Here is a 23,315-nt window from a genome sequence, read left to right on the forward strand (position 1 = left end):
TATATGACTGCAAAGCAGCCCTGGCCGCCCCCGCTTCCCTGTGCCGTGGGAACGGCTCCTCCTCTCTGCATCTCCTGTGGGTGCCCACAGCAGGACAGGAAGAGATTCCCCCTCCATCCACCCATCTGCTCCCATTCATGGTGGCCAACCCTGCCCCAATGCACAGGGCAGGCATATTGGGAAGCTTCCCTAGTAAAGAAAGGCACTGCATGAGAGAAATGAGAATAAATAAGAACAAAAATAAAATCCCATCCCCGGAGTGATTTCTTACCCCAACAATCACCCACTTGTATCCAAATACATCCCAATTGTCTATCCCCAAAATTCTGCGTCCCAATGAAGGTTTTTTTGGGGGGTGAGGTGGTTTTTGAAGGGGAAGGGATGGGGTGGGCAGTGGCAGCCCCCAGGACACCGATGCATTCGTTGCACTGTACTGCCTCAGAGACGGGCACAGGGTCTGGATGGACTCCAGCATGTGCCTACCCAGGTCACCGTGGGGCATCTTCTGCTCCAGGTGTCGGCCCTGCAGTGCCTTGGTTCTATGGTTTTAGGGCTGAAGCCTGTCCTGTGGGTGGCCCAGGAATGGAGGGCAGAAGCCCACCACCACCACCAATTTCCTGTTAGCATGATGATTTCCTGTTCAAAAATAAAAAGATTTCCCATCCCCGAGTCACCTATGGGCCCCCAGTACTGCCCAGAGACCCCCAGCACTGCCTGTAGCCCCTCAATAACCACACAGAGCCCTCAGGTCCTTCCCAGCGCCCTCCCAGAGCTGTCTAGAGCTCCTCCCAACTGCAGATCAAAGCTCTCCAGTGCCCCCTGGTGCTGTCTGCAGTCCCTGAATAACCTCCCAGTGCCTCCCAGTATTACCCAGAACCTCACAGTGCAAATCCAGTGTCCCCAAGCATTGTTCGGAGTCCCCCCCCAGTGCAATTTGCAGCCCCTCATTAACCTGCCCCCCGGTGCTACCTAAAGATGCCCAGATCCTTCCTAGCGTCTTCCAGCACTGCGTTGAGCCCTCCCAGCGTCCCAAACGCTGTCCAAAGCACTCCAGTGCCCCCTAGTGCTGCACAAAGCCCCTCCATAACATCCCAGTCCTCCCCCAGTATCCCTCGGGTCAGTCTAGAGGCTCATGGTACAGTCCCAGTGCCCCCAATATTGCCTAGAGCCCCCCACTGCAATCCTAGTACCCCCCAGTACTGTCATTAGCTCCTCATTGCCCTTCCAGTGCTCTCTAGTGCTATCTAGAACACGCTGGCATGTTCCCAGTGCAATCCCAGTACTGCCTACAGCATCTCAGTGTCTCCCAGTATCCTCCAAGACTGTCTAGAACCTTGTAATACAAAGCCAATCCCTCCCACTATTGTGTAGATCCCCCACCAGGGCTTTCTAGCTCCCCAGTGGTCCCTAGTCCTGTCTATAACCCCCCCCAGTAACAGCCTGGTGCCCCCCAGGGCTCTCCCAGGCCCCCCCAGTACAGTTTAAAGCCCTCAGTGTCCTCCTAGCATTCTCACAGTGCTGTCTAGAACCTTTAGTACAAACCTCATGCCATTGAGTACCCTCTGGAGTCCACCAGTGATGTCTGTAGCCCCTCAATAACCTCCCAGTGCCCCCCCCAGTTCTGCTTAGAGATCCCAAGTGCACTCCCAGTGAAACCAAAATCTGCCCAGAGCCTCCTAATGCTGTCTGCAGCACATCAGCAGCCTCCTGCAGCAGTGGGTAGAACAAAGGTGAGCACTGGTGGTGATGGAGTTTGGCACAGGCCAAACAGGGGTGGCCTGGGAGACCTCTCAGGGACCTGGAGAAGACTCCTGGGGGACCTGGAGCCCTGTGCATGCATTTGGGTGCCCAAGAGCACACAGGGGTGGCCCTGGGAGGCCTCAAGGGCGCTTTGGAGGACAAAGAGGAGCACAGTGGGTACCCTTGGGTGCCTGAGAGCACACAGTGGGGCACTGGGTGGCCCCTTGGGCACCAGGAGAGGCCTCTCAGATTCCCTGCCAAACTCTGCTGGTACTCTCAGACACCTGAAAGCACACAGGGGGCCTTGGGAGGCCACTCAGACACACACGGAAGCATCTCAGGCACCCTGGAGCACACTGGGGAAACTCTACTGGTACTCCTGCATGCCCTCAAGGCTGCTTAGGGTCCCCATTCTACTCCTGGGTGCCCTAGAGCATTCAGAGGGCTTACTGGTGTGCTCCAGGACACCCCAGAGGCCTGCCTGGACCCCAGCCTGTATTCTTGGGTGCCCAAGGGTACCCACAGGGCTCAAATGTGTGCTCCAGGGTCACCCAGAGGCTTCCCCAGGTGCCCTAGAGGCCTCACAGAGCACCCTGGAGTACTATTAGGTGTCCAAGAGTACTTGCAGAGCTCAACGTACTGTAGGGCCTTCCCAGTTTGCTCCAAAGGCCTTTGCAGTGCACCCTGCAGGATGCGCTCTTCCTGGGGTGGAAGGCCTTAAGCTGCAGGAACACTGGTTTTACCCATCACAGAATGCAAAACAGTGCAAATTATCCTCGCCTGCTGCAAAACTTGCTGGGTCAGAGAGCATCACACGTCCTTCTGCATGCCTACTTCGAATATAGATATGGAACAGCTCTGGATCACAACAGCTTTGGTTTTGAAAATCCTGAGCTACTTCTACTTCCTTTCTTCTGCTTTTAGCTGCTCTTTATCAATACTAAGCTCAGATTAGACCCATATTTGGTCTTATATGCACACAGAGCAGTTAATGGCAGGCTTGCAGCCTAATGAGCTGTGAGCTGGATCCCAGTGCTGCCAGCATAAGGCATTACCTGGATTAGTGTGCTGACAACACAGCTATTCCTGTTGCTCTCCTGCAGCAGCCCCACTGACCTGAACGCCCTTCTGTGATTTCAGGCTGCTCTGTTCCTCGGTGCATTAAGATCAGTTAATCAATTAAAATTGATCACTTCTTCCTGACCTCAGGTTCTATACACTCCTGTTGCTTTTCCCTCCCCCAGCGTTGCTCTATCACAGCTTCAGAGTCCCTGATTTCCCGTTTCTTCCTTCCAATTCAGAGTCTTGAGGAAGAAATAATGATAGAACAAAAACAAATGGAAGTTCCACGGATGTGTGTTAACCAAATAGCAGTGCTTTAGGCTGTATCTATTGCTGTGATAAGCTGATACACCATACAGCTACCCAGCAAACCTGAACTATGCCATCTCATTGCATGGGTGCTGATACCTAAGCCCAATAACCACATCTCATTGCTAAGAGTCAGGAACCCCACACCAACCCAAGTGCTTTGTTAGCAGCTGACTGCTGCTTAGTGGTTCTCATGAAATGCTGACCCAACGTTGTTCCACACCAATGGATTGGGTAAAAATTGGCAAAACCCCACCTCCATCCATGCCCAGTGCCATCTCCATCACATCTCCTGGACACAACCCAACCACTATCACCGGAAGCTTCACTGGTGCTCTTCCAGTCAGCCCCATCACTCCCCATTCCATCATCTGTGTGTAGCTCCCATTGAAGGCTTTCTCCCTCCCTCCACCACCACCACCACCGTGAAGAGGGTTCAAATAGAATGGCTGAGGATGTGGCAATAGTATAGGAAATCATGCTGTTGGCCTCTTTACTACCACCTTCCAAGGAACCTTATCTTCTGCTGCAGTCTACCTCCCTCCTACTCAGGACCACGACCAGCCCACATCAGGGCAATCTGAGAGCCCAGGCACTTCTTATCTGCTGAAGGCACCAGCCCAGGTGTGCAGTTACACAAACACATACCGCCTCGAGACACAGATGCACCTAGTGAAACAACAACATTTTGCCTTTATTAGGAGTTCCCATGGTAATATAACACAGAATTCTTCAGGAATAAAACACAAGACTTGGGGTTGGGTGTTTTTTTGTTGTTTTTTTCTTTTTTTTTTTTTGTTTTGCCATTGAGACAATGGTCAAATATCAGTACTTTTTGTCTACACACATGATCAGCTTTAGCACTTACAGCTCCTCCACTCATGGTTCACAATCACAAATCCAAGGGTTAAATCCAGCTAGTATTAAATCCTACTTTTTTTTTTTTTTTTAATTATTATTATTATTTTATTTTTAGAGCTTCAAGTCACTGCGGTTAATTAATTAGTTAAGTGTTTTTGTTTTGTTTCTTTAAGCATTTACAAATGACATTCAGTAAACAGACACAAAGCGGACGAGCTCTCACAGGTATAAACATGCTTACACAGCCTGCAAAAAACCTCTTTTTTTTGTGTGGTTTTTTTTTTCCTATTTTTTTTTCTTTTACCCTTTCGGAGAACAAATCGAAATCCAAAACGTCAACGTGAGTCAATGAAGGAAAACAAAAGGAAGACTTAAGTGAATACTGAAGAGCCGCGTGTGGTTTGTAGTATCAACACGGATCCCAATTTCTTTCCTTCTCTCCTCAACTCGTTCAGATTGGTTTTAACACAGAGGTGAGAAAATAACTGAGGATAGCTGCAATATATATTACGCTCACAGATTACTTCACAAACAAAGTGCAAACTCTTATGCAAAACGAACCACCCAAGGGTTAAACCTAGATATAAAAGGCATGGATGAGTATGGCAATGTCTTAGCTTCGATGTTCAAAGGGGCCTATGGGAATTGTGCTGGGAGGGGTTGGGTACCTACACTGCTCCCAGATCCTTTGACAATCCCAGCGTTGCTACTGCATCAGAACAAATTTGGTAGTTGCTTCTTAAAAGCCTTCATATATATAGGTTTTCATTACAAGAACCTGTAAACACCATTTAAAAATGCTCACAAATAGGGAAAATGGGGTCGATGCACATGGTGAAGGACAAGAGGAGAAAGCAGAAGATACAGCCAAGTGCCAGGGGTACAGACAGTGGAGGTAATGCTGTGTTAACTGTGGGTAGAAAAGCTCTCTGTGCTCAGAGACAGTCCAAGCCCTTGGGACCACCAAGCCCTCCCGCGAAGCGTAAGTGGGACTCTAACAGTGCACATTTATGTTCCATGTCCTGAAAACCTGAAAGCACGAGCCTCCAATACTAGGGCCAAAAGACCTCTAAGTCCTGGGTTTAAATGAACCTGAATTCATTGGAGGACCACTTCTACCCTCTGGTTTCTCAAACCTGAGGCACATACCCAAGCAGGGGCAGGGCCTTCTCAAGAGTATCTGCACAAAGGCAGATCCCTGGAGGAATGATAGACTGTGAAATTCACACATGGATGAGAGATTCTCAGCTGCTGTTGACCCATCGAGCTGCTTGGAGGCTCCCAGTTACAACAGCTGGGCATCTGGACGCTAACTGGAATTGCCACGGATGCTCAGGCATGTATCCAACAGAGCAGCCTTCCAACGAGAGCTAAAGATAAGCTCTCAGAGTTTTAAATAACCATTCACTTATGGCCAGGAAAGGGGATGTGGCTGCTACAGAAACCTTTCAGGCAAAGTACTGCCTGTTGCCTATGGCCCCCTGCTTACCTGTAGGAAATAAACCAAGTGCTAAGAGCTCCTCCAGAGGCTCTGCTCAGCTCTGCAGCTGGTGTTTGCACCAGCTCAAGACCTACTATGCTGAAGTGAAGATCATAGCTTATGAACCTGCATTGCAACCTCCTATTGCAGCTAAGTGAGAAGAATTGGCTGGAATGATGCATCCTAGGAGCACCTGAAGTACCAAAGGGGCAGTGACACTGGTGGGGGTTGGTAACTCAAATGAGGCTCAGGAAGGAGCAGGGAGAACTGGGAGATGCCCAGTTCTGAGATAAGGCTTTGTAAACACGATGAGACGAACGTATTAAAAACACACACACAAACATTTTAAAAGGAAAAAAAAGGAAAAACTCCTCGAGGACCTGATTTGCAGCAGAATCAAGAAGGGGGGGAAAAAAAAAAAGGGGGGGGGGGGGGGGGGAACCCAAACAGAAAGTCTCCAACAGTTCCAGCTCACCCGATGGCGGGGTGCCATGTGCTCTGTCAGCTCCTAGTGCTGGGTCCTGGTTCTCTCTCTTGGCAGCAGACAGCTATTCTGTGGCCTCAGAGGTGGTGGTGGGGAATGGTGCCAGGCTGGGATTTGTGGCCCTCCGTGCTCACCTAGCTATGCTGCTGGAACACAGAACCCTAAAGAACATCCAGTTTATAACCCTTGAACTACTCTTCTGCTTGACATTGGAACAAAAAAAAAAAAAAAAAAAGCTATTTTTTTTTTTTTTTACATTTAAAATTTATTTATTCTTTTATCTTTTTTTTTTTTTGTCTGTGTCTTTAAAGGCAGCTCCTGGGAAATTCACTTTATCCTTCCTTTATTAAAAGAAAGATGCTGAACGGGACATAGGCCACACATCTCAAACACCCTCTTCACATTTACTTTTGCGTGTCAGAGGTGTCAGAACGGGGTTGGTTGTTTTTCCTTTAAACGTGTAGGGGCTGACGGGGAAGTGAGAGGGGTTGGTGAAGATGAGGAGGGAATCTGAGGGGACCGAAAGAGGCGCATTACTTCAGCCCCCCCCCCCATTGCCCGCAGTAACTGTCACAGGCTCTAAAAGAATCAAAAAGGGTCTCCAGGTGCTCCCATCCCCTCCCCTGGTCCGCTGGGCGGGCGGAAGGGGTCGGTCCTTAACCCAAGCTGGTGATGTTGGCACGTCCGCCCGGCGGTGCCACGATGCGCTGGGTGGTGCGGCGTGGGATGTTGTCGTCGATCTGTGCGCCTGTGGGAGACAGGAGGGATGTTGGGTTCACCACGGAGGCTGTGTGAGATGGAAGGGGTCTGGAACAGGTTGCCCCATCCCTGCAGACCCCCATGAATGGGGCTCCGAGCACCTCATGGAGCTGTGGGCGTCCCTGTTCACTGCAGAGGAGTTGGACCGCACAGCCTTCCTTCCAACTCAAACCATTCCATGAGCAAAGTGCATTGGTTTCCAGTGCCTTAATTTCGCTGAAATCTGTTCTGCATTGATACCACCACACTGAGCACAGGCACCCAGCCCTATGCAATGAGAACTTACGCAGATGAGAACTGGCTAAATGCTTTTCCCTTCGCAAGCCCCTCGTTGTCTCCAACTTTCCTTGTTGCTGAGCCTCTTGCCCTGTAACTCGGCCTCTTTTCAAGTCCACTTGTCCTGACCCTGTTAAGACACTCGTGTCCTGTCCAAACTATTCCACCCTCACTGCACTGAGAAATCCACCTGCTGCATGCCAGACCCACAGCTGCTCTCAGCTGGCAACTGGCGCTGGTGCAATCAGCCCTGCGCACACACCCAGCTGAGCACTGGGCTATAGGGAACAGAGCATTCAAGAAAACAAACAGGGCTCCATGAGAGCTCCTGTACAAGAATACGTACCAGACAAGCTAAAGCCAGACTGGTGCAGGTTCCTCACAGGTGGGGCTTGCTGTTTGGCAGGAGATGTTTTAGCTGAAGATGCAGGAGTGACCGTCTTCGGCGTCACCGACACTTCGCAGACCGGCCCATCATAGAGACCTCGAGGCACACCCCGCAGCTCGGCCAGCTGCAACACACAGCAGTGGGGAGCTTCAGGGTCAGACAGCCTTCAGAACGGCCCTAAACAGCTGGCCAGATGTTGCTAAGCCAAAGACGCACATTTCAAGATTCAGCTCTAGTTTTTCAGCTCTAGGATTTGAAAGCAATCAGTACCTTCCTTTCCTTTCCCTTCTTTCTGTTCCCCTTTCCTTTTCCCCTTCATCCTCCCCTTCCCTTTTCCCCTTCATCTTCCCCTTTCCTTTCCCCTTTTCTTTTCCCCTTCATTTTCTCCTTTCCTTTTCCTCTTTCTTTTTCCCCGTTCCTTTCCCCTTTCTTTCGCCTTTCCTTTTCCCTTCCCTTTTCTCCTTTCCTTTTCCCCTTCCTTTCGCCTTTCCTTTTCCCCTTTCCTTTTATGATCTCAGCCAACCTGCTGTTGTATTAAATGCTCCTGACCACTCTCAAATGAACCATATTACTCCTACCCCAGAAGGAAAGCCACGCTGCCGCAGAGCAGAGGTGCAAAAACAGAAGCCAGGCCAGCTTCACTTCCTCAGCTTCAGAGCTTTACATTGGGTTAAACATAATTATTCCAGCTGAGATACTGCCCAATTGGATTTACAGGTCAAACACACATTTCTGCAGGAGGGCAGAACACAACAGAAACTACAGATCTGTCCTCCCTCACGCTAAATTATTTGTGTTTGTAATTCTGGTAACTTGTAATTTATTCAACAGAGTAATTAAGGAAAACTCATTTGCAAGAGATGTGCAGACTGCCTACAGCCAGCAAAATGAAACAGCTCTGGTTTTGTCCAGGAGAGGGCAATACGTCAGACTCTGAAACATCTCAGAAACCCAATTTTATCTGGAAATAAAACTTCTCAAATCCCATGCAGCTCATCTGCAACTGATTTCAGCACCAGCTTTTCCCCATCTAAAGGCATATCAGAAGACAGTCTGTTTTGAATGGGTGTATTTTAGCCTCTTAAAAATAGAAACGTTCCCACTTTTAAGCAGCCGTGAGCTGTGCCTGTGACTCACCAGTCACCAGACAAGAGCATCTGACTGTACCTGACAGAAGGGAAAGGAGCATCTTTAGCAACAAATCAGAATGCTAAACTGTTGCTGGAAGGTTTGATGCATAAATGCTACCAGTATCAGTACGTTCTCTTGCTAATCTGCAGACTGACTCAAATCCAAACCAGACAGCTCTCACTCTGCCCAGGGGTCTCTAAGATAGAGAAGAATTACAGAGCAGAAGGAACAAAATCTGCAGAAAACCCAACCTGAAGTCAAAGCAGTGCCTCAAATGAACAGCAGAAATGAAAGAGGAATGAGCCACACATGGCTCCTATCCAGGCAGCGTTTCCTCTTGCAAAGTGCACGCACTGAGCCAGGGACAGCCTCTGCTTTCCACCCACTTCTACTGGGGAGCTCCAGTGGGACAGCTGCTTGCACTCACCCTGCTCCTTGCTTTGATGCGCTTGTAAACGAAGTCAGGGAATGGTTTCCTGGGGATATACCTCCCAGACCCCTCCGTTACGTGGAGATTCCCATCCTCCAGCACGATCTTCCCTTGGCTGATAACCACCAGGGGAGACCCACGACACTCCATGCCTTCAAAGATGTTGTACTCCAGAGACTAAAACAGACAAAGAGACAGCGTGAGGCAAACATTCATGCCAGCAAAGCCCAGCAATCAACAGTCATGCTAATTCCTCAAGGCCTGGAAGCAAATCCAATAGCATTTACCTCAGTTGTGCACGCAGTGGTTCAATAGAATTCGTTTTAAATGAGAATACTTTCAAGCATCCCTGGTTGAAATGGACGTCAGCACGTGCCTGCTATGCACTGCATGGGATTTAAGAGCCAAATTAAGTTTTATCTGAGTTTCATATTAAAAATGATGGTTATTTTCAAAGACTGTACTTGGAACCAGAGTTTCGGTTGATGGGTCAGGGACCAGGACAATCTTTTTTACTCTAATGGGATTGCTCATCCTCAATTAATAGGATTTGAAACATTACACCGTGGAAAAAAAGAGAAGTTTTAAAGGAATTGCTGGTAGATGTCCCACCCAGGAAGGGTCCTGGAAGGAGATAAACTACAACCATGCTATTTGGGGACTCTTACTCAGGCAACCAGCTCCAAGAGGAATCCAAGTCTTTTTCACTGAGTTAATGATGGAGTTGGAGCTTGAAGTGTGTTATAAGTATGGGTAGGCCTGACTGCAGATTTACAATTAGCTAGAATGGTGGTTAAACCGACAGCAAACCAGTTCCAGGATGAAAAAAGTCGTGGTGGCAAAGGAGGAGGCTTGGTTAGAAACTTATGAGTTAGGCTGTTCCAAGAACAACACCAACTCCCCTTCCAGCTCACAACGTTTCCTTGCCAGACAGTGGCAACAGCAGTGTGAATTCTTGGAAAATGTTTTGCATGTTGCTCTAGCATTAAAAAATGTAACAATCATTGGATGCCACATAATCAGTATGTCTCCTTGTGTCGTGGCAACGGCTGTGCCTGACTTTCAAAGGGCTTCTGTTTTGTCCTTGTGATCTAAATAGGATGCCTTGACTCTGCGGGCATCACTCCTCTACGTTTCTTCTTGTGGGTGAGATGCACTGCAGGAGCTGCAATGGGGATCTGCAGTCTTCAGCCCACAAACCATTTCTGAAGAGTGGCCTCAAGATCTCACAGTCATGGATTCATTAAGGTTGGAAAAGACCATGAAGATCATCTATGTCTGGTGGTCCTTCAGCCTAGCCCAGATATATGGCAAAAATCAGGAGGTGATGAGCAGCTGGTCCTGATTGTGCTGGAGAACATCTGCAAAAGATATCTGAAATCTGTGTTAGGAAATGTTGAAGGCTCCACTTCCTAAAAACAACACCCATTGAAATGCAGTGGCTGTCAAATATTCAATCCAGCAAGCTTCTTCCAGCTCTCAGAGCTCGTCAGCTCCCATATGCACAGACTCAGGTTTAGACCACTAAACCCAGCACTCTGTACAACAGCAAGTCTTCTCTCTCCAGATTGAATGTGATGAGTCTGGAAGAACCTCAAAAGCAACCAAACTTCTGAGTCTGGATGCCTGTGTTAGACATTACGCACAGGTAAAGTGAATCCAGGCCATGCGTGCCCAATTCTGACACAGAGTTAAGGGAAAGCAAAGCAAACCCTTTAGGAAAAAAAAAAAAAAAAAAAGGTTTCTTTGTGAATGTGTCCAGGGATCCAAGTGGGGAAGAAAATGTTGCTCCTTCAGCTCCGGAGTGAATGAAGGCATTGATGGAAAAAAGAACAAGGAGTTTTTTTCCAGGGAAACATTCCATAGGTTCATCGCCAGCAGTGAAACAAGTTGTCAACAAATGCAAACAGGGGCTGCTTTCTCTGAGACAGAGCTAAAAGGTCACGGGGAGACTCCAACCCGTCCTTTGTGTTGGGACAGTGCTGTTGTTTGGTGCAGGGTGGGATGGTTCTTGCACTGCAGGAGCCAGGTGTGAGGTCTGGGACACAGCTGTGAGCCACAAACCTCCAAGGGTGCCACCATAAGGAGACAGGGGAAGGGCTGCTTCGTTTGGGAGCTGCCCTGTGCTTCTGGGGCAGCTAACCTTGGGATGAGCATCAGGAAAATCATGTCCGCCCCCACCGCAACACTAACCCTGCTTCTCAATGCTGTCAAGGTGCATCAAAGGCTGAATGGTGCCAGAAGCCCACAGCAATCAGGGACAGATCAGTGCACGATGTAAATCTACTCAGACTCATTGACCTGGATCAGATCTCCAGAAAAGGTGTCTGGGAGTTGATGTGCTTCACTGGGAAAGGCACAGTCCTCATTCTCAGTGCTACTGAGCCAAAAGGTCATCAGTGACACATTGTGATGGGTGGCCTTTTGGTGTTTTAGAAGATTCAAATTGCTTTCTGAGTGCTCAGATCCACACGTCCAACACTCAGAAGCTCTTAGCTCTGAGGGGAATATCTGGGTGTTCATGTGATTTCAGCTTTGGACTCACACAACTGAGCTGTACTGGGTGTAAGACCAGAAAGGACAAAGGTTTACAGACAAATAAATTAAGTAAAAAAGCCCTCAGTTGCCACAGGCTCTGGTTCCTATCAGCACAGTCCGAAGAAGAGAGAACAAAACATGCAGGAGAAATCACATCATAGAAAGCATCCTTACTATGTTGTGGGTCTTGGCAGAGATTGTCTTGACGCTGTCAGGATCCCAGATAACCAAATCAGCATCAGAGCCCACTGCAATACGGCCCTTCCGTGGGTACAGGTTAAAGATTTTAGCTGCATTTGTGCTGGTCACAGCCACAAACTGGTTCTCATCCATCTTGCCAGTCACCTGCAGAGAGATGGAAGGAGGCACATTAGCCAGGATGGGACCACTATGGTATATAAACCAGACCCAGGGCTCGCAAGAGCTCCTTCTCAAACCATAATACAGCCAAGTCCACGATGTGTGACATACCACAGCCTTGTCCCAGATGATGGACATCCTCTCCTCAGTCCCGTTGGTCCCCTCGGGGATTAGGGTGAAGTTGTCCTTCCCAACAGCTTTCTGAGCAGTGTTGAAGGTGCAGTGGGCACTGCCAGTAACTTGGAGGTCCCCGCTGGAAAAAGATAACAACGAATGGGTTTTGTGCTGTCAGCCTTTTGCTAGCTGGCAAGAACCACTATTATTTTTACTAATCACTCGTCTCATGACGAGGCACATCTTGTGATGGATGCAAAGAGCTCTACTCACCAGGACAGCAGTGAGTTGAGGAAATCAGGAGTGGTTGGGTCAGGACTCAGTGGTGGGGAAGTGACAAAAGCGGCCGCCTTCGCCCAATTCTTGCTCCAGTAATGAGATCCATCAGTACCCAAGCTGGCTGTGATGGGCTCCCCATACACCACAGTGCCTATAAGACAGGAATACAGGCAAACCTGAGCAATGCTGAGCAATGTGCGTCTCTAAGCTGGCTTCCTGAAGCAAAGCATCCTTCTGAAAATGAACGTTTCCAAACCTCTACATTCCTGAGTTAATAATAAAGATATTGCTGCAGGTAAAAGCATGGAGCAGCAAAAGGTGCCTACGGTATTTCTATAAGCACATATGCAATAAAGATCTAACAAGGTTGGGTTTATTGAAGCAGGCTCTATGCACAGATCAGATAAGAGAAGACTCGTGTTAGAAAAGCTTACTGCCTAAAGAGAAAGCACATCACTGAGAGGAAGCATCAGTGTTTCTGGTTCCTAAATGCAGCTCAGGAAAACCGATTCCCCCAATGGTTCAGGGTAAATCTGTGGCAGAACCAGGAAATGAAATCACATCTTCTGACTCTCTGTCCAGGGCATTAACCACCAGTGCACCCTTCCTCTTCATTAACATTTCTGGAACCACATGAAGGAAGAGCTGATCTGTAAGGCCACGATTCTTTGCATGTTGGAATACAGCAGCACATCTGCACACCAAGCAGATGCAAGATGCTACGACTTCAAAAGCAGCACAGGCTGGCAGCCCCATGGGTCTGCTCACCAAATGAAACCCTCCCAAAACCCCTGCAAAGTGCCTGTCCACCTGGCTTTGGAGCCCAGACACCCCATGCATTCACAACAGCCTGCAAAGGATGCGGGTCAGAATCAAGGCAACCCAAGAATGGGTCAGCAGGGTCTTACACAGCTCACCATGCGGAGCACAGAAATACGGCCTTCCACCATACTGTCCCAGGGAAAGAGTGTATCAGCTGAGGCTGAACAATACATGTAGTGCCTTCATGCTGCTTCCAGAACCATGGTGACACCAGAGGAGTAGGATCAGTTTGACCAGAGGGGATCCAGCAGCAGAGGAAGGGGCTGCCTGACATCGCCTGCCCCAAATAGGGTTATGAAACCAGAACAAGGCAAAGAACACACGCTGCCTATTAATGGGAGGCCTGTCGTGGGCTGGGACATTGGGAGGATTGTTCTGCAGAGAATGAGCTCCGAGATCTGCCAGCGATGGAGTCTGCGGGGAATCTCCTCCATATAAATGCCACTGGGAGCATCTGGCTTTAAATAACAGCCGTTCTTTTCCATCTAGCAAATCAATTCTGTTCTGTTTTTGCTTTGGATAGTCCTCAGCTATGCTTCCTGTTGCTTGGGAGGGCAAGGATGATGTGTGTGGCCCTCCTGGGCCATCCAGCTGGGTAATTGCACAGCATTTAAATTGAATTATTTGAATAAAGGAGCAGAGAATGGTGTGCCATTTATACCCCTCCTTCTCCTTATAAGGAGAAAACGCAATCCGAAGTTGGCTTCCCTGGCCTATAGGATTAAGTTGCACAGACACATCAGGTTGTTTTTTTGGGGGTAATCCAACATGCAGCCACTTTGCCATGTCAACACATCTTCTCATCTCACTGTGATCTCCACTATAATGAGGGGGGGGGGGGGGTGAAGTTCATCCAAAACGGCTTGAACTGCTTCCACATCATGAACAGAGAGAGATGCTTTGGAGATCAGTCCCTCCACCAGCTCTGAACTCTCTGAACAGGAATCATGGGATCAAAACACTTCTGAGCTCACACACACACACAAACACACACGAGTCTGTTTGCTGCAGTAGGAAATCAGCTCCTCGAGCACCAAGCACCCAGATGGAAAGTGATGTCATCTGTGTATCTATTCAGGCTTACTGAGACTGCATACAATTAAACACAACCCTTCCGAGGAAAGGAGGGGAACCATCACCCCTCCTGCTTACTCACCCACCCAGAACCACTTTAAATAGAAATGAAGGGTTTAGTCACAGAAGGAGGGAGACAGGCACTCACTGCACTCTGCAGCCTTTGCTTCTCGGGGGCAAGGCAGCATGGACAGGACCTGGAAGAGCTCCTGCACCACTCAGAGCAGCACAGCTGCCTCATGGACCTCACCATGAGAAGCAGCACTCAGGGTCTGGGTCCTTCCTGCAGCATCCTCAGAGGTGGCAAGAACTCCCAGCTAACCCCAGGCTACCAAGCCCAATTCCTGCTTGGATGCCAGGCTGTGAGTTACAGCACCAGGAGCATCCATTTCACAAGCAAAGAGCTGCAACTGGTAACTACATCAGCTACTCCAACCAACTCCAAGGGGGCTCACGAGTCACAGAGCTCCACCAGGACTCCTAGCATCACTTCTGACCCCAGAAGCAGCTCAGCAGGAAGCAGTAAGGGACAGCACAGGAGCTGGAGAGACGACACAGCTTGCTGTCTCCATGGAGGTTTGTTAAGCAGGGAATTACTCTGTGAGAACATGAAGGCACATGGCTCAGTGTAGTGGGATGGGTGCGAAGAGGCTGAACAGAAAGAACAGCTTCTGGCACAGATAACAATCCCTGAATACTTCTCTGCAGGAGAGGAGACAGAAGCAGTTGCTTGGGACCTTTTGAACAACAGCCTGGACAGCAACACTGGAAAAAGAAACTCCTCCTGTAGGAGTGAAGCTTGTGTTGGCAAGGAGTTGCATGGAATGAGCTAATAGGTTGCTTCCATCCAAGGGTAATAACTTACCCTTTTTCCTGGCTTGAGCAATGACTTCAGCAGCGCTTTTGCTCATCACCTTGGTGATATAGAGAGGGCAGTTGGTTTGGTTGGCGATGGTGATTGCCCGGTTCACAGCTTCTGCCTCCACCTGAGAAACAAAGACAGCAAATGAGCAACATCCCTGCGTGACAGCACAACCCATTCTCCTTGGAGGGGAAATGAGGTAGGGGAAATGCAGGAATGAGGTGAGATTCCACCTCTCCAAATCTGAGCCAGAAAAATGAACCGTGTAATCAGGATAATTAAGAAGGCATCAAGCTACACTCCCCTCTCATTACTCCCTTTCCTCCCAGGCTGCTTCTGAATCTCTCTGCAAGCAGGCTAAGCCCTAAAGCAACCCCCCAGGTGCTTGGGGTCAGTATGGTTAAGCCCCTCCTTTAACCTAAGCAAAAATAAGCAACTAAATGTTAGCTCAGCAGAACTATTCGTGTTCCAGCCCACACGGAAGAGAGATGCTGTAGCCACATATTCTGGTAAGCCACGTTTGCAAGCAAGCCTTCTAAATTGTACCCTCCACTACGATATCTGGCTTGGGATCTGACAGAGCGTGAACCATCCCATAAATCAACTACTTTGATACTTGCAGGGAAAGCCTGAGCAAGGCTGAGGCACTACATGCTATCTGCTCTTAGAATGAATGCAATCGGGACCTTCCTAAGTCACATATCCTAATCAGAGCAGTCCAGCCGACAAACTTAATGAGAGGAATTGTCATAGCGTCTACCGCTACGAAGAGCTGCAACGCCATGGACATCTTCCATGCAAACAAAGGGAAATGAAACCCACAGCAACCAGGCACCTCGTGTCCAAAAGGAGCCCCCCCAGGGCTGGCACACGCTCAGCACTTTGCAGATCTGCAGTGCTTTGTCTCAGGCCACACTCAGCCAACCACCATCAGCCCCAGAAGCAGAACGCAGTGGCTGCCGGGCCATGCATTGAAAGGAGCACCTGAAACAAAGGAGCTGGAAGCTGAACTTGGCACAACCAGCTCCCCAAACCCAGCAGGGTTAAAGGGGTACAGCCCAGGCCTGTCACCACTCCAGGGCTGGTGACAACCCTCCCCAGGGAGTGCTGCTGCCAGAACAGGGACATTTCTGGCCCAAAAAGGACAGGCTGCAAGGAGGGCTGTTTTCTCTTCAAGGTTCCTCTGGAGCACGCCACGGTTAGCAGCAGGAAGAGGGAGGCTGAAAGGAAGAGCAAAGAAAAGCTCCATTGTTCCTCCTGAGAAGCAAGGAGCAACGTCAGATGGGCTGATGTCCCCCATGGCATCAGTTTGCAGGCACACACACTGCTCCTCTGCTGTAGCACTCACATTTCCACCCCGTGCTTCGGTTTCCTCACTTGCAAACAGGGATAAAAACAACGCCCAGCTCCGCAGCTCTGACCAAAACGCCTTCAAGCAGCTGCTGAGCAGGAAGAGGATCATTTCTGCCCAGAAGAAAACGAGGCTGCTGAATTCCTGCCTTGTGCCCAGATGCTATGGTGACAGGCACATAACAATAACCCAGCGACTAGTCCAAAGGGGAATGTTTGCAATTACCAGCATGCATCAGAAGCCCTAACACAGCAGTTCTCCTGGAAAAAAAAAAAAAAAAGAAAGAAAGAAGAAAAAAAGAAGACAGACATTTCCTGGAGCATTTTGGACTGCTTGGGCCTTCGGCGTTCCTGTGGCTGAAACAGAAACAGCCAAAAAGATGATGGATCGCTCCGAAAAGTCATCACAGAATGATCCGCTCTGCAAGCAGAGGGTTGCAGAAAGTGATGGGCGATGCTGCCTCGGGACAGGGGTGGCTCTGTGAAGGATGGGACCGAGGGCTGGCTGTGTCACCAGAGCCAGCAGTGAAATGCAAGGCTCCATTCGTGCCTTCTGCCCAACCTGCAGGCTCACAGGGGGCGCAGGACGTGGCCTCCATCAGCCAACGTAAACAGCGCTGCGTGGTTTGAAAATCACAACGGGGAAAAAGGAGGGGAGGGAACCAGATGACATCGTTTCCTGCTCTGTTTCCTATGACTTTAAAGGAGGAGAATGTGGGCTGAGAGCTTCCACCCTGCGCAGACGGCACAGCTGAGCTCAGAGCTGCCCAGCTGCTGGGCCATGTGTGCTGGGGCAGCCCTCCTCACCCCCCCCCCCACCACCAACACATTCCTGCACAGTGCAGGAGACAGATGGAGCACCAAACCCAAGCCAGGGGAGCACACAGTTCATGCTTTGAAGCTCCTGCCCTGCTAACGACGGTCTTTGAAGCAGCCAGATGAGATTGGGCTGATTTGATGAGATAGGAGCAGTCTTTCCTAAATCCACAGCAGTTATGGGGTGCTCCACAGATGAGCCCTTAAGTGTCAAGTCGGCATCTGTTCCTGCTCTCCTGATGCAAGACAAGAAATATGTCCCATTGAAACAAATGCAGGAGTGGGTGGAAGGCTCAGTGTGTTAGCTCACAACTTCCAGGAAGCAAGAATCCCAGCTCCTGGGGCCAAGCAGCTCTGCGAGGGCTCAGCCCAAGCTGAGAGTGTTCCCTTCCCTCTGCCTGCAGCAGCTGAATGATTTATGTTCCTACTGAAACGCCTCTGGATGCTGCTTGTGTGAACCAAGGGGTGGAAACTGAGGGAGAGTGAGGGCACGTGTGGATGATCTCACACATCCAGCTTCCAGCAGGACCACATCTGGCAGGCAGCACAGCCTTGTTATCTTGGGGGAACAGAGATAACTTATGGTATGTAAGTACATGGATGGACATCCCAAACCTAGAACGCCACGGTGAAGTGCTGAGCTCAGAGATACTGAAAGAAGGGAAAAGAAGAACCAAACTGAAAGGGCAGGCTGTGAGGTTCTTTCCTGCTCTTCAGATTGTTCTAAGGACTCAGAGGAAGTGAGATAAATGGGATTAGGGTGCTCAGCCCCAGAGAAGATGAGGGGTTAGGTGTGCTGAAGTGCTAGCCTAGGACCTGAGGCTCAGCTCCTCTCTCTGATACACATTTTCTGTGCCCTCAGTAAACCATTTGGGTCCCTCATGGTAAAAAAATAAAAAATAAAAAAAATCCACCACCTGTACAACATTCATCTAACAATGAAATACAGCAGAAGATACAAGTGCCTAAAACAATGTCACTCTGCTTTAGATACCTGATGGGAAAGCAGTGCCTTCCCAGACCCTCTCCAATAACCAACAGAAAGAGATGAGCATTTCCAGAGGGTGAATTAAACCTCAGGGTGGAAGAATTGTTCCCTGAAAGCACTCTTCCCCCCAGCAGAAAAGCTGAGGGGGTTCCTCACTTTCTCATAAGCACCCACTGTAGTTAAGCCTCTAGAAGGGAACAGTCACTGGTTATTTAGTAGGAGTTAGTCCCTAGAAGAGAGTCCTTGCCTCCTCCCTTATCCCATATAGCAATATTGCTTATAGCCAGAATGAAATCCAGCTCCTGGCCACATCCATCCCAATGGGAGCTACCCAATGGCAGTGCAGAAATGGTTCAAGCTGGGGGAGTGAAGGCAAAAGCATCCTCACCTCTTCAGGTCTGCTCAACACGTGCCCTTCAGGGCCTGTGATTCCCAGCTCCAGGATCCTTTGCTGCTCCTAAGGCAGATGAAAAAAAGGCAGGAAAAAAAAGAGGATTTAAAGCAATGTGCATTATTCTTGCAGCGAACACAGCTGTGTGAAAGAGGTACAAGCATCTGTCCTAGTTAGTGGTCACATGGGGCTTTGCATGAGGGCCTTAGAACCAGAGTTCTGTCCAATATCTACTGCTGAGAATAACCAGAACTCTACAACAGCCCTGCTGATTTGCTCACAGGAGGCTGGGGAAGCCTTGTATATCAATTTGCTTCAAATTGGGTTCACATGAGCTTCCACTGCTCATTCACATCTATAAAACGGCCCCTCTACAATGTCAAAAACCAGCATCTCATGGAAACAGCACCCAGCAATTGCAGGCAGCTGGGCTCAAAGACCCAGGTGGTCTTCTCCCCACTGAGACAATGCAGAAACCCTTTACAATGCCACATGCAAGAGGCACAGTGAGCTGCAGATGGGATTAAATCCAATTAGTAACGCTTCCTCTCTGTGGCTATTTCAAGGACTCCAAGCGTCAGCATTCCAGGTACTACATGAAGTTGTTTTCCTTCTCTGAGTTATTGCAGGGCATTCTTCTGCATGCAGTGGCAGTCACAGCCAGGCACAGTCTTTCAGTTATGGGCAGAAAGGCAGAGATGGCCAACAGCTGCCCCAAAAACCTGACTTATCCCTGACAACGAAGGGAATGACGTTCAGTGCACACCTTGATGCAGCTAAGTTGTGCTTTTAAGTGGCTCAAAGATACCCTGGTTGCAAAGAGGGACGTTGAGTTTAAACCTCTCCCAGCAGTTTGAAGTTGATAATCCACAGAATAAACTGAGCATACCTCGGCAATGATGTCACCATTCTCAGCATGCACTTGAGCTGTGGCACCAATATCCCGGATAACACTCAGGACCTCATAGATCTGAAAGAGGGAGAATACACATAATGATACACACCGTGGCCTACAGCTGTACATTGGACCTCCTTTAGCATGCAGAATTTGTCAGAATGGAGGAGAGTGGAGTGTGATTTCCCACTCTGCAGTGAGTTTGACAGGGCTCAGGTTGACTAACCCACAACTGATGCCTGCTCTGTTAATGGCCGCTCATTAAAATGCTCACCAGAGTCATTAGAGGTAACTGCCATCCACCACTGCCTCCCACACAGTTCCAAATGACTCCCAGGCATTCCTCTCCTCCCACCACGTTTAGAAATATAAACTATCCGTCTCAACAATTAGCCATGCTCAGATGGATCCACTGGAAGGGCAAACAGGAGGGCAGCTCCTTTCTCAGGTCCCAGTGGTTCCAACACCACAGCCCCAACCCCACTTTCCGGACCAGGATGTGTTTGTAAACTGAAACTCATGCCAGAGATCTCATTGTCCTGCCCTGTGTTGATGCAAAAAGCAGCAATTTATAGAACTGCCACTGCTTCCACACCAAAGCAGTTGGGATCAACCCTCCATTCCCTCAAAACGAGTTTTACCATTGCTGTCCCTTAGCCAAGACTTGAAAGAATTCCTCGAGGCAGAGCTCTGGGTACTGTTATAAACCTCAGGTACTGTTAGGTATACAAAGATAGAAACCAGAAGAATGCTAGAGCCAAACATAGTGAATTTAAACCCTGATAGAGACTGATAGCAGCACGTGACCATTCCTACCTGCGAGTCAGACAGCTGGAAGCGGTCTTTGAAAGCCATATAAACCAGGAATGAATTCACACCTAGAAAGGGAGCAAAGGAACTGTCTTTAGCATACAGACTGCAGGCACAGATAAGGCTACGAAACTCAGGACAGAAAAAAGGCACCCCCCTCCATCAGCCCCTTATCAAGCAGTAATTATAGACGATACACTAATTACTTTAACCTGCTGTGAAATGCATGCATGTGACGTGTATGCTCTCTTATCAAATCAGTCTGAAGGCAGTAAATCTACAAGCAGGATGGATACAAGCCTAAGGATGAAATGTCATGGAAAACACGGAGGGGAAAACCTGTGAGGTTGCTTAATTCAGCTCTTCTGGCCCTGATTCTTCCCCTGCTTACAGCAGTTCCACATCTGAAGCGATCACCTACCTGCACTCACGACACAGAGTGTTTGATTTTCAAGTTCAAGCTGATGGGTTTCCACTGAATAAAGGTGCTCCTCTGCCTGGCAGCAGCCAAAGGCTCACCTCTGTACATCAGCACTGCCCACATCAGTGGGACAAGATAACAACAGGGCCCGACGTCATGAGGATGTAAGGATAAAGTGCATCTGAAAAGCCAGTCTTCAAACATACGGGAAGCAATTCAGAAGAGTAAGGAGGGGAAAGGCTTCCCTGAGCTTCCTCTGACTGCACGTACCGTGATCTTTAACCAGAGCTTCCATCTCCTCCTGGACGCCTTTGTGCCACTCGGTGATGTCCACGTGCAGGGAGTAATCACAGCACGATTTGCTGTCTGCCCATTCTCTCCACTGGTCAAATGCAGTCAGCAAACTGGTCCCGGGCTCAGGAACCACATGATCAACTGGGAAAGACAACAAAAACACCAGTAAGCTGCTGCAAAGCCAAGGCATCCCTCTACCCCTTAAGATATGGGCTGGTTTTTGCTCCACATCCCAAACAAGAGGCAGTGCAAAGTGAAGAACAAGCAGGACCAACAGCCTGTCCTGGCTGCAGACACAGCCCTGCTGCCCACGCCATCCCTACAGTCCGATTTCAGCCCTGCACTTTGGGTCCAACTGCACCTGGGCTCATAAGCAGCTGCAGCATATTTCCACCAGTCTTACAGAACCACCTCAAATGGTAACTGAAGGGATTTGGTAACAAAGCCTTCAGTCTCCGAGGTGTGTAAAGGCTGTACAAAGGCAAGAGGATTACCCAAACCAACCCTATTTCCTGCAAAGTTACCCACTCCCTCTCTGCCTTTTGCAAGACAGCTAGCAAACAGCTGTTCAAATATTTGCTTTTTTTCCAAAAGGCCATGCCTGCCCCTCAAAGCCCTGCTCCAGTTTGCAAAGGGAAGGATGTGACATGCAGCTCTTTGTCCATGTACCATTGGCACAGCTGCAGCTTGCACCGTTGGGGGCTGAAGGGTTCAGGAATAGGAGGGCTCTGTCTGCTCATGAGGATACAGGCCTCTGCCCATTAAAGAAATCTGTGCTATGGGTGAAAGCTCTGACACTTGCTTGGCATCAGCTCACAGATGTCGTTTTCATCACCTCTGGGAGAATGAAGCCAAACTCAGCTGACAAACAGTCCTGCCGTTGGGAAAACCATCTGATTTCTCCTCCACCAGCTCCTCCTCTCCAATGGTCAGAACCCTTCCACGAGCTTCCAGACTGAATTGTTTCCTGGCCATTCTGCAGCCCATTGTCACTCTGCCAAAGTTAATCTTCAGCTTAAACAGTACGAACAGCAAGGAGAAAGATCACATTCCCTCTGCATTACCAAAGGGACATGGAGGAAACCCAGGTTTGCAGACATGGTGCAGTCTTAACACAAGAGCTGTCTTCCTCAGCCTGCTAGCTAATTAAAAAGCCAAAAAATCCCATTTGATCTCAATGGCACCACAGTCATAAATCCATCTCTGCTCAGACGAAAGGTGCTGTAAGAGTGCTTTCAGCCCCCAGACAACACATGGCCTATGGGCATTAGGGAATTCTGCATGAGGGCAGCAAAGGGTTAACACTACAGGCTATGCAGCCCAGCACAGAGCCCCTAGGACCAGCTCTGGTGTTTGGGATCAGAGCTTTATCACTATCCCATTTCAAGTGCTGCCCAAGTATGACTAATGGGAGTTAGTGGAGGGAGTGGGGGAAAGGGACCTCTACCAGACCTCTGACAAAGTCAGACCACAGCTGGTTATAATAAGGATAAGGGACGGAGGTAATGGGAGATATGTGCATGAAAGTCAGCTCTGGGGATTTGGGATGTGTCCTACGGAAGCTGTGCCGCCAACACATCCTGCAGCAGCTCCCTGGAGCTCACTGACAGCCATACAACCCATCATCCCCCTCCAGACAGAATGGTTTGCTTCCATTGCAGCTCTCTGCCAGGCAAATACTACCAATGATCCACTTGGTTACATCCACTTGGTTACATCCACATGGAAGGACCAAGCTAGAGGTAGGCTCAGGTATGCAAGCTAACCACCGGCCTCCCCAAAACTGGGATCCAACAGCTGCAAAGAGATTTGGGGAAGCAGCACAGGGCTGCTCTGCAGCCACACCTGACCTGCAGCACAGGGGAAGGAGCTGCATTCATTGCAGTCAGAAAGGCTGCAAAAGGCCACGAAGATTATCGAGCCCAACCATCACCCATCTGTGCTGCTGCAGAGGCAGCAGACGCTGCACAGAAGGCACAAGAAACACAGATGTAAGCCCCAAGTTCCAGTCTAGAGGTAATTCAGGCATGCAAATGGCTTCTCAATTTTACCAGCTCTCATTCCTACGCTGCAAGATCACGTCCTGCATCCCTCCACGCGATGGCTTGGGGGGGCTTAGTTTTTGTTTGGTTGTGTTTTAGTCAAAACACAATAGCTAGAGCCCAGATGAGCAAGAATGAGCCCAGGTCCCCTCAAGGAGAAGAGTTAAGACTGATTCTTTGCCTGCTGTTAAATCAACCAAGTGTTGCAGCTACTTCTGCTTACCGGGTACGGGTAGGGACTGCCCTGACACAGCTCAGAGCTCCTTCCAGCCCTCAGGCAGAGCTCAGACTGCAACAAAAAGCTTTTTCTTTACGGTCCCCGTGCAGAGAGCAGAGCAG

At 49.2% G+C, this 23,315-nt stretch overlaps 1 protein-coding gene across 10 annotated transcripts in view; it reads right to left on the reverse strand.

Moving 5' to 3' along the window:
* Positions 1–3,784: 3,784 nt before the first annotated feature.
* The window catches only part of DPYSL2 (dihydropyrimidinase like 2), a 67,693-nt gene continuing 48,162 nt past the window's right edge, over positions 3,785–23,315 (reverse strand). For all 10 annotated transcript variants that reach the window (XM_046903347.1, XM_015297296.4, XM_040651468.2 and 7 more), the window contains 11 exons: positions 20,911–21,075; positions 20,226–20,287; positions 19,404–19,484; positions 18,512–18,580; positions 14,973–15,093; positions 12,206–12,362; positions 11,930–12,071; positions 11,633–11,803; positions 8,918–9,097; positions 7,318–7,483; positions 3,785–6,684 (listed from right to left, as the gene is read on the reverse strand). In XM_046903347.1, coding sequence (XP_046759303.1) covers positions 6,593–6,684; positions 7,318–7,483; positions 8,918–9,097; positions 11,633–11,803; positions 11,930–12,071; positions 12,206–12,362; positions 14,973–15,093; positions 18,512–18,580; positions 19,404–19,484; positions 20,226–20,287; positions 20,911–21,075 — 1,406 coding nt within the window. In that variant the 3' untranslated portion in view covers positions 3,785–6,592. The remainder of the gene's footprint in view (positions 6,685–7,317; positions 7,484–8,917; positions 9,098–11,632; positions 11,804–11,929; positions 12,072–12,205; positions 12,363–14,972; positions 15,094–18,511; positions 18,581–19,403; positions 19,485–20,225; positions 20,288–20,910; positions 21,076–23,315) is intronic.

The sequence above is a fragment of the Gallus gallus genome, chromosome 22 (genome assembly GCF_016699485.2).
Source record: "Gallus gallus isolate bGalGal1 chromosome 22, bGalGal1.mat.broiler.GRCg7b, whole genome shotgun sequence".
In the NCBI taxonomy this organism is placed as follows: domain Eukaryota; kingdom Metazoa; phylum Chordata; class Aves; order Galliformes; family Phasianidae; genus Gallus; species Gallus gallus.